This window comes from Oncorhynchus keta, chromosome 6, assembly GCF_023373465.1.
Source record: "Oncorhynchus keta strain PuntledgeMale-10-30-2019 chromosome 6, Oket_V2, whole genome shotgun sequence".
NCBI classification, from domain to species: domain Eukaryota; kingdom Metazoa; phylum Chordata; class Actinopteri; order Salmoniformes; family Salmonidae; genus Oncorhynchus; species Oncorhynchus keta.
Window position 1 is genome coordinate 30,796,729 of NC_068426.1, and position 11,782 is coordinate 30,808,510.

The 11,782-nt window shown below is 43.4% G+C and overlaps 1 protein-coding gene across 1 annotated transcript; it reads left to right on the forward strand.

The window, feature by feature from the left end:
* The first annotated feature begins 88 nt into the window (after window positions 1–88).
* Window positions 89–6,798, forward strand: LOC118385383 (ribosome biogenesis protein NSA2 homolog). The gene is made up of 6 exons (XM_035772491.2): window positions 89–254; window positions 758–945; window positions 3,369–3,519; window positions 4,697–4,876; window positions 5,185–5,377; window positions 6,340–6,798. The coding sequence occupies exons 1-6, from the start codon at window positions 252–254 to the stop codon at window positions 6,405–6,407; spliced, it is 783 nt and encodes a 260-aa protein (XP_035628384.1). The 5' UTR covers window positions 89–251; the 3' UTR covers window positions 6,408–6,798.
* Window positions 6,799–11,782: the final 4,984 nt, after the last annotated feature.

Sequence of the window (11,782 nt, forward strand, 5' to 3'; positions counted from 1 at the left end):
ATTTGCTCAACTTACTACGAATTACTAATAAATATGTAACGGGACTGCTCAGGAACTCTCGTACATGGTTTCATTCCGGAATGTGTTTTAAGCGGACACTCCCATCACATACTTCCTCTAAAATATTGGCTTCGGAAAACAACACCAACGACCCAAGCCTCTAGCAAAAACTACGAAAAAAATCCAAATTTGAGACAATAAATTCCATCAAATAAGTATCGTATCTGAATACGTAACTTTCAATACACAAAATGGTAAGCTATACACATATTTCACGTTCTTTATGATACATAATTTGATATGAAAATCTTCTAGCATACGAAGTTGGCTAGCAACATGTGGCAGACATCCGACTCCTAGCTGCAATTCAACCAAGAATTGTCATTTGACATTGGTGGGAGACATTGGTCTTGGTTGAATTGCAATCGTTATGTTGGTCAAACTGCTCTGGCCAATAAATGAACGTTATAGTTCATTTATTTGAACGAAATTATTATGAATACACCCGCTGGTCTGAATTGTTTTGACATTGCCTTAGCCTAGGTAGCCAGCTAACTAATCTGCCAGCTATATACTTGACTGGTCCCACATATGTTCGCGCTGTCATGCCAAACATATTTTAAGGATGTTTGATCAATTAGATTAAGCCCACCTTGGAAATTAATGTACAAAAATCATTAATTTTATTCTGATGTTTGTTGACTTAATACATTCAGAAAGCCTTAAATAAACTATTAAAATGTGCCTCCTACCTCAGCCCCAGAACGAGCACATTGAGTTACATCGCAAGCGCCATGGCCAACGCCTGGACCACCAGGAGAGGAAGAGGAAGAAGGAGAGCCGTGAGGCCCACGAACGATCACACAAAGCCAGGAAGATGATTGGTCTGAAGGCCAAACTCTACCACAAACAGAGGCACTCTGAGAAGATCCAGATGAAAAAGACGTAAGCACAGTATAACCATAGATGAGTAGTACACACTACAGTAGTACAGTAGTGTAGTACACTACATTTACATTTACATTTAAGTCATTTAGCAGACGCTCTTATCCAGAGCGACTTACAAATTGGTGCATTCACCTTATGACATCCAGTGGAACAGCCACTTTACAATAGTGCATCTAAATCTTTTAAGGGGGGTGAGAAGGATTACTTTATCCTATCCTAGGTATTCCTTAAAGAGGTGGGGTTTCAGGTGTCTCCGGAAGGTGGTGATTGACTCCGCTGTCCTGGCGTCGTGAGGGAGTGTGTTCCACCATTGGGGAGCCAGAGCAGCGAACAGTTTTGACTGGGCTGAGCGGGAACTGTACTTCCTCAGTGGTAGGGAGGCGAGCAGGCCAGAGGTGGATGAACGCAGTGCCCTTGTTTGGGTGTAGGGCCTGATCAGAGCCTGGAGGTACTGAGGTGCCGTTCCCCTCACAGCTCCGTAGGCAAGCACCATGGTCTTGTAGCGGATGCGAGCTTCAACTGGAAGCCAGTGGAGAGAGCGGAGGAGCGGGGTGACGTGAGAGAACTTGGGAAGGTTGAACACCAGACGGGCTGCGGCGTTCTGGATGAGTTGTAGGGGTTTAATGGCACAGGCAGGGAGCCCAGCCAACAGCGAGTTGCAGTAATCCAGACGGGAGATGACAAGTGCCTGGATTAGGACCTGCGCCGCTTCCTGTGTGAGGCAGGGTCGTACTCTGCGGATGTTGTAGAGCATGAACCTACAGGAACGGGCCACCGCCTTGATGTTAGTTGAGAACGACAGGGTGTTTGTCCAGGATCACGCCAAGGTTCTTAGCGCTCTGGGAGGAGGACACAATGGAGTTGTCAACCGTGATGGCGAGATCATGGAACGGGCAGTCCTTCCCGGGAGGAAGAGCAGCTCCGTCTTGCCGAGGTTCAGCTTGAGGTGGTGATCCGTCATCCACACTGATATGTCTGCCAGACATGCAGAGATGCGATTCGCCACCTGGTCATCAGAAGGGGGAAAGGAGAAGATTAATTGTGTGTCGTCTGCATAGCAATGATAGGAGAGACCATGTGAGGTTATGACAGAGCCAAGTGACTTGGTGTATAGCGAGAATAGGAGAGGGCCTAGAACAGAGCCCTGGGGGACACCAGTGGTGAGAGCGCGTGGTGAGGAGACAGATTCTCGCCACGCCACCTGGTAGGAGCGACCTGACAGGTAGGACGCAATCCAAGCGTGGGCCGCGCCGGAGATGCCCAACTCGGAGAGGGTGGAGAGGAGGATCTGATGGTTCACAGTATCGAAGGCAGCCGATAGGTCTAGAAGGATGAGAGCAGAGGAGAGAGAGTTAGCTTTAGCAGTGCGGAGCGCCTCCGTGATACAGAGAAGAGCAGTCTCAGTTGAATGACTAGTCTTGAAACCTGACTGATTTGGATCAAGAAGGTCATTCTGAGAGAGATAGCGGGAGAGCTGGCCAAGGACGGCACGTTCAAGAGTTTTGGAGAGAAAAGAAAGAAGGGATACTGGTCTGGAGGGACATCGGAGGGATCGAGTGTTTTTTTCAGAAGGGGGTGCAACTCTCGCTCTCTTGAAGACGGAAGGGACGTAGCCAGCGGTCAGGGATGAGTTGATGAGCGGGGTGAGGTAAGGGAGAAGGTCTCCGGAAATGGTCTGGAGAAGAGAGGAGGGGATAGGGTCGAGCGGGCAGGTTGTTGGGCGGCCGGCCGTCACAAGACGCGAGATTTCATCTGGAGAGAGAGGGGAGAAAGAGGTCAGAGCACAGGGTAGGGCAGTGTGAGCAGAACCAGCGGTGTCGTTTGACTTAGCAAACGAGAATCGGATGTCGTCGACCTTCTTTTCAAAATGGTTGACGAAGTCATCTGCAGAGAGGGGGGGGATTCAGGAGGGAGGAGAAGGTGGCAAAGAGCTTCCTAGGGTTAGAGGCAGATGCTTGGAATTTAGAGTGGTAGAAAGTGGCTTTAGCAGCAGAGACGGAGGAGGAAAATGTAGAGAGGAGGGAGTGAAAGGATGCCAGGTCCGCAGGGAGGCGAGTTTTCCTCCATTTCCGCTCGGCTGCCCGGAGCCCTGTTCTGTGTGCTCGCAATGAGTCGTCGAGCCACGGAGCGGGAGGGGAGGACCGAGCCGGCCTGGAAGATAGGGTACACTACAGTAGATCAACCAATGGGCTCCTTTATAGAGTGAAGAGTTGACTCTTAGGATTTAGGTTCAGGGACATGATAGATTTAACAGGTTTAATGTCCTATTTTTAAACAAATTCCTTGGTTATGACATAGTAATTAAGACATCCTCCACTAACTGCTATTGTCAAAATGTTGATTGAAACGGCATATGCCATTGCCACCAATCCAAAACGTTTGTTGACCTATTGGTGCCAACACCACTTGTCTTACCACAGCCTCAAGATGCACGAGCAGAGGAAGACCAAGCAGAAGAACGATGACAAGACTCCTGAGGGAGCAGTACCAGCCTACCTGCTCGACAGAGAGGGACAGTCCCGCGCCAAGATCCTCTCCAACATGATCAAACAGAAGAGGAAAGAGAAGGCTGTGAGTATTCAATGCCTTTCTTTTACTTGTTTGTGTTTTCGCCACCATGTCCCACTGAAGACAGGTAATAGTGCCTGGCCATATGATCTCATATAGAAGGGAACATCACCTAGGTTAACCCTATCTATTGCCAACCGGCATGCATTTTGCATACCATGCAAACAATTTGAGGTCAAAATACTCCGGTACAAAAAACTTGGCCAATCAAGAGAACTTGGGCTAGGAGGGAAAAATCTCTAGTTTTCTGCTCCAGCCCGTCCCCTGTAGTCGTAGTGCTATTTTCCTCCCTCGGGCTGGATGGCAGATTTTTTCCGTTGATGTGTGAGGAAAATGGAGGGGGGAAATGGTGTATTAGTCGAGCACTATTATTTCGTAGTTAGCTCCTTAGCTAAGGCATCATTGCGATTAAGGTAGTTAGCTACAGCATTTAGTCAACTAAGCAAGAACACTTTCTTGCCTGCACATGCTATGATCTCCGCAACGGTAGTAGGTGCGAGCGCATTGACTTGCAAAGAAATGTGCGGTGTTGCGGTAGTTCAGTGCGCGTCGCTGCGTGGATGGAAACAGACATGGCAGAGAGATCTGTTCCGCTAATACCGTCTTTCACTGAGTTATGTTAGACTGTTAAAGATTAGTAGACCTATGTTAATTAATCCGTTCATGATCTCTAGGTTTCAGGAAATGGCAGTTACAGTTAAAATTTAAAAAATACATTTAAAATTTAAAAAATACAGCCAATTGCTCCAACTTCCTGAGGAGGGAGTTGACTGACCCCACCTGGACCTATAACAGTCTATAGCCTGCCATTCCTACTGAGCCAGTCTTCTGCCAACATCATTATTAGGCAAAAAAAAAAGTGCATTTGCCTATGATTTGAGCAGTGTGGGTGTTGCACGCGTGCCGTCGTGAGGTCCGCAGGACAGGGATTGGTGCCGCGGCGTTGAAATGGTACTCATAAAAATGATTAAAGGATGGCATGTCTGCTGTTGTCAGATTAATTGTTTCAAGTGTCAATGTAATACTGTTGACTGTTTTCCCGCAATCCCATTAAACCTAGTCCTGGATTAACATGCACTTTCAATAAAATTGTCCCTAAGTGTGCAAAGCCCAAGCCAGTTTAGTTAAAAACTGGTGTCCTGATATATTCTCTGATTTAATCTTGTGTTTCTTCCTGTAGGGTAAATGGGAGGTGCCCCTGCCCAAGGTTCGAGCCCAAGGGGAGACGGAGGTGCTCAAAGTCATCCGTACGGGCAAGAGGCAGAAGAAGGCCTGGAAGAGGATGGTCACCAAAGTGTGCTTCGTAGGCGACAACTTCACCCGCAAGCCTCCCAAATATGAACGCTTCATCAGACCCATGGTAAGGAGGAAAGAAACACTACTCACTAGCATACAGTGTATATAGCAGTGTTGGATTGAAACTCTGATATGTAAACACCCTCGTTATTAGAGTAACTTTGACTACATTTTTGACATTTAGCAGACTATGTAGAGACTTAGTTACAACCAGTGCAATCAACCAGATTAGGTTAAAAAACTAAATTTACTTACTTGCTCTTTGGGTAGCATCGGTCATTCACAAACTTCCTCCTGCGGGTTTGAAGAGGTAAACAACCTAAATGACCTGAAATAACTGTCCCACCATCGTCTGCCCTTCCCTCTCTCCAGGGTCTACGGTTCAAGAAGGCCCATGTGACCCACCCGGAGCTGAAGGCCACGTTCTGTCTGCCTATTTTGGGGGTGAAGAAGAATCCCTCGTCACCCCTTTACACCACTCTGGGGGTCATCACCAAGGGAACAGTGGTAGAGGTCAACGTCAGCGAGCTGGGCCTGGTCACGCAGGGGGGAAAGGTCATCTGGGGTGAGATATCTCCTATCCTCTCAAATGTCTATTGATATTCATCTGGATCAGTATGGGACAGTTTCCCGGCCACAGATTAAGCCTAGTTCTAGACTAAAAAGCACTTTCTATGGAGATTCTCCATTAAACATGCTTCTTAGTAGGATGTCATTGTAAATAAGAATTTGTTCTTAACTGACTTGCGTAGTTAAATAAAGGTTAATTACAAATTAGTACACCACTAGGCTACATCTGTGTACACAGTACCAGTCAAAAGTTTGGACACAGCTACTCGTTCCAGGGTTTTTCTTTATTTTTGACTATTTTCTACATTGTAGAATAATAGTGAAAACAATGAAAGAACACATGGAATCATGTAGTAACCAAAAAAGTGTAGTAACCAAAATCATGTACTAACCAAAATATATTATATTTGAGATTCTTCAAAGTAGACACCCTTTGCCTTGATGACAGCTTTGCACACTCTTGGCATTCTCTTAACCAGCTTCATGAGGAATGATTTTCCAACTGGCTTGAAGGAGTTCCCATATGTTGAGCATTTTTTGGCTGCTTTTCCTAGCATTTATGAGGCCAGCAAACACGTTCCTTACACGATAGGAACATATTTCCTCCAACGTTATATTGAAAGGGTGCCTCTCGGTCCCAAAACACACGTTTTCTGGAGACTTGTGAGAGGAGTACTGATGACATTGCCCACTGTATGCTTTTTCGGACGCCTGATTGCATCCAGACTGAGGAGAAATCCAAACACAATGCATCTCTGACTACCTTCTGAAGTGGTCAGCTAGATCTGAACACAGTCAGACCACAAAGTGACTTTTGTGTGTCTAGACATGTCTTTTCAATGTGATCTTTGTATCCTGATAGCAGAAGTCACATGTAAGTATCACGTGTAGACACAACCTTATTCAACTTCTGAAGTGTAGTGATTAAAATATCTAATTTATTTCTCTTCTCTTCAGGTAAATACGCCCAGGTGACGAATAACCCAGAGAACGATGGCTGCATTAATGCTGTACTGCTGGTGTAAATTAAGAACTCGATGGGACGGTCCCCTGGACACAGATTAAACCAAGTCCTGGACTAAAAATAATTGAATGGAGATTTTCCAGTGTTTTTTATAGTCCAGGACTAGACTTAATCTGTGTCTGGGAAACAACCCCATCAATAGAGACTGTGCCTGTAACATACCGCCAGCTGGCATGGAATACCAGACCAGGAACACTGAAACATCTGGGAATAAACCATGTGTGTTCAGCCGTGGAGAAAATCAAGAAAACACAGAAAAGATCAGATGCAGTATTTTGCTACAAGGTGTCTTGTAACTAAATACTAAAACATGCTCAAAGGTATGTGTGACTAAATATAAGGGGTTGTGGGTTTTTGTCCTAAATTTGTTATATAAATTGTTTTTGACTGCTCTGAGTAGTTTCCAGTGTTTTTATTTGGGGGGGGGGGTCAAAACCTATCAGATTACTTGAAAGAGCAGTAAACTTGAAAAAGGATGGTGCTATTAGCGTGAGAAAGGGATAATGTAACAAGATATACTAGTCCCCTCCACAACTCAGCAGGCCAACACAGTGGAGCCACAGTTTGAGACGGATGTCATACCTGCAGTGATACTGGTGCTCATCTACTGGAGTACAGGTAGTCTTATAGTGATACACCTGTATTGTATGTAGGGCTGTGCTACACTAATATACAGGGTGGCAGGTAAGCCGAGCGGTTAAGAGCTTTGGGCCAGTTACCAAGAGGTTGCTGGTTCAATTCCCCTAGCCAACTAGGTATCTGCTGTTGAGCAAGGCACTTTACCATAAGAGCGTCTGCTAAATTACTTATGTAATACAGCTGTTTTTAGTGCATGTAGGGCTCTCTTACACTTATACACGCATGTGTTTGTGCTGAAATTGTACAGTGTTAAACTGATATACAACTGTGTTACTGCATGTAGGGCTGTGTTGGTGCCTTCAGAAAGTATTCATACCCCTTGACTTATTCCACATTTTCTTGCAGCCTACATTATTTTTTCCCCCCAGGCCCATCTACACACACTAGCCCATAAATATTTTTGCAAATTTATTGAAAATGATATACAGAAATATCTCATTTACATAATTATTCACAGGCATGCTGTCAATACTTTGTAGAAGCACCTTTGGCGGCGATTACAGCTTTGTTGTCACCACCATAGTGATTTGCATTCAGGCCAAAGAGTTCAATTTTTGTCTCATCAGACAACAGAATCTTTCGCTTTTTTTCTCCATCTTTCACATGCTTTTTTTTTTTTGCAAATTTCCGGTTTTCTGTCATGTTTCTCAGGAGTGGCTTCCATCTGGCCACTCTCCCATAAAGCCCATATTGGTGAAGTGCTTTTTCAATATCCCAATGAAGGAGACAGCTGTGCTCTTGGACACTGCACACTAGAAATGGTTTTGTACCCTTACCCAGATACTCTTTCCACATTTTGTTACAGCCTGAATTTTAAATTGAGAAGTCACAGGCCTACACACAATACCCCATAACGTCAAAGTGTAATTGTGTTTTTAGATTTTTTTAAACAAATTAATAAAAAATGAAAAGCTGAAATGTCGTGAGTCAAGTTTTCAAACCCTTTGTTACGGCAAGCCTAAATTAGTTCAGGAGTAAAAATGTGCTCAAGTCACAAGTTTCATGGACTCTGTATGTGTGCAATAATAGTCTTTGACATGATTTTTAGAATGACTACCTCATCGCTGTACCCCACAAATAAAATGATCTGTAAGGTCCCTCAGTCAAGCAGTGAATTTAAAATACTGATTCAACCACAAAGACCAGGGAGGTTTTCCAATGCCTTGCCAAGAAGCACACCTATTGGTAGTTGGGTAAAAAAAAAAAAAGCAGACATTGAATATCCCATGGTGAAATGACACATAGCTGGTGTATCAATACACCCAGTCACTACAAAGATGCAGCCTTTCTTCCTAACTCAGTTGTTGGAGAGGAAGGAAACAGCTCATGGATTTAACCATGAGGCCTATGGTGAGTTTAAAACAATTAGTTTAATGGCTGTGATAGAAAACTGATGATGAAACAACATTGTAGTTACTCCACAATACTAACCTAAATAACAGTAAAAATAAATCCCGTACAGAATTAAAACATGACAAAACATGCATCCTGTTTGCAATAAGGCACTAAAGTAAAACTGAAAATGTGGCAAAGAAATTAACTTTATGTCCTGAATACAAAGTGTTATGTTTGGGGCAAATCCAATAAAACACATCACCAAGTACCACTTTTCATATTTTCAAGCATGGTGCTGGCTACATCACGTTATGTGTATGCTAGTCATGGGCGAGGACTAGGGAAATAGAATAGAGCTAAGCACAGGCAAAATCCTAGAGGAAAACATGGTTTAGACTTCAGACACTGGGAGACAAATTCATCTTTCAGCAGATCAATAACTGAAAACACAAGGCCACATATACACTGGAGTTGCTTACCAAGACGACATTGAATGTTCCTGAGTGGCCTACAGTGGCTTATGAAAGTATTCATCCCCCTTGACATTTTTCCTATTTTTGTGCCTTTACAATCTGGAATTAAAATGGATTTTTGGGGGGTTTGTATCATTTGATTTACACAACATGCCTACCACTTTGAAGATGCAAAATATTTTTTATTGTGAAACAAACAAGAAATAAGACAAAAAAAACTGAGAACTTGCACATGCATAACTATTCACCCCCCACAAAGTCAATACTTTGTAGAGCCACCTTTTGCAGCAATTACAGCTGCAAGTCTCTTGGGGTATGTCTCTATAAGCTTGGCACATCTAGTCACTGGGATTTCTGCCCATTCTTCAAGGCAAAACTACTCCAGCTCCTTCAAGTTGGATGGGTTCTGCTGTTAAGTCATACCACAGATTCTCAATTAGATTGAGGTCTGGGCTTTGACTAGGCCATTCCAAGACATTAAAATGTTTCCCCTTAAACCGTAGTATGCTTAGGGTCATTGTCCTGTTGGAAGGTGAACCTCCGTCCCGACCCCTACACGTTCACTACTATGGGACAGTTGGAGATTGAGGTTTATACAAATCTCTGCTGTTGAAAACGAAATGTTAGTCTAAAAGAAATGTGAGAATGTCTAGACGCTTTTTATAGTGTAGATCAAGTTTATAACTTTCCTGGCTGGGTTGACAGTGGATTGCACAGTCAGATGGAATAGAGTGAATAGACATTATACCGTCATAGATTTAGCCGGTGGTAACTTGTGGAGGTAACTTGTGGAATAGACACCGGCTGGAAGGCGATTTTAACCAACCAGCACTCAGGACATTTTTTTAAAACCTTTATTTAACTAGGAAAGTCAGTTAAGAACAAATTCTTATTTTCAATGACGGCCTAGGAACAGTGGGTTAACTGCCTGTTCGGGGGCAGAACGACAGATTTGTACTTGCAACCTTCCAGTTACTAGGCTACCCTGCCGCATTAGACCCACCTGTTGTATAATATCCAACATTTCACACATATAGTCCAAATACTGACTTTTAGCACTTGGTGGTATATAGCAACTTCATACGAGAATAGGCTTTAGGTGAGGAAGATTAACCTGTATCCATATTACTTCAACATCATCTGACATGAGATCCTCTCTCAGCCTAACAGCAATATGACTCTGGACATACATGGCAACAACTCCCCCATTTGCATTTAAATCTTTCCTAAGTAAGCATTTCACGGTTGTATTCGGCTCATGTGACAAAGTTTGATTTGATGTATATATTCTATAACCATTTACATTTGAGTCAATGGTACTGAGTGGGCTGCCCACAGTGGGCTTCTTTCTAAGGCAGACAGTTTCAGTGCAAACAATGGAATTATAATTCTATGTGTATATGATTATTACAGACAATACCCTCGGAGCTAACAGTTAAAGGAGCGTTGGGCCAGGGATGAGTGTTCTGACAGTAAACGAAAGGTTGCTGGTTCAAATACCCGAGCTGACAAGGTGAAACATCTGTCAATGTGCCTTTGGGCAAGGTGCTTAACCATAATTTGCTCTAGGGGCGCTGTACTTCTATGGCTGACCCTGTAAAACAACACATTTTACTGCACCTATAATGTGTATGTGACAAAACCAGTTTTTTAATTGTTTTATACTTTACACAAGCACATAGCCTCTGGAATTCGGGTGCTGAGGGTGTTGCAGAACCCCGATAAATCTCTCTCTCATGTGAACTATGCCGTTATTACTTCTGTATGAGTGGAGAAAATAACTCCTAGGCTGAGCAGAGCAAAAAATATTCCTCAGCACCCTCTAAATTGGCAATAGAGTTATGTCCACATATGTAGAAAGGATGCCAGGTAATTGATTTTGGTTCAGTAGCATCCTATGCTGAGGTGATCTGCTCAGATCTACTGCTACAGCCTAATAATGCCCTGACTGCCCCAGTGGGAGGGGGCTCCAGGGGCCAAAGGTGTTATTGGGCCACAGCTTCAACATCACCTGCTCCACATTAGCCAGGAGTCGCCTTCCTCCTCATGTTCCCCAACGACAACAGAACCCAGACCCAGCTAGCTGTCAATCACTCTGCTGCCTTCCTCTTCCCTGCTGCAGATTACTTCCACCAAGGGCACTACATCTGTGTTAATAAGAATGACGTTTTCTGTCATAACTTCTCTGACAGTGAGCTCCACTCCCTCATTGTCACAGGTAAACTGAACATGGAACGAACTTGACTTTGTCAACATTGCCAGATTTCCACAGACGCTTAGATCTGGGCCCATTTTCATAGTCTAAGAGTAGGAGACTTATCTAAGATTAGGTCCCCCACGACCCATGTAATCTTATTCAATATGCACTCCTAATCAGAGACGCTTTAATTCTGAAATAGGATGTTTTGCTGGTAATGAGTGCTGACCTAGGATCAGTTTTGCTGATGATCAATCCCCTCATTTTGTGTTTCTATTGCAACCAATCCTCTGACATCTTTTACCATCAGACTGGTAGTAGTGCTTACGGTCCCGTTCTTCAAGACCACCAGGTGGAAGAAGAGAGTAGGAGTTCTTACATTTCCTTTAACCTTTTTGATATGTCATGTAATCGGTGGTAAAAAAAAGAAGAAAAAAAGTACCCATTTGTCATACTTGAGTAAAAGTATAGATACCTTAATAGAAAGTTACTCAAGTAAAAGTGAAAGTCATCCAGTAAAACACTACTTGAGTAAAAGTCTAAAATTATTTGGTTATAAATATACGTAAGTATGAAGAGTCAAAATCATTTCAAATTCCTTATATTAAGCAAAGCAGATGGCATCATTTTCTTGTTTGAAAAATGTACTGATAGCCAGGGGCAGACTCCAATACTCAGACATAATTTTCATTAGGAATGTAGTGAAGTAAAAAATGACAAAGATACAAATAG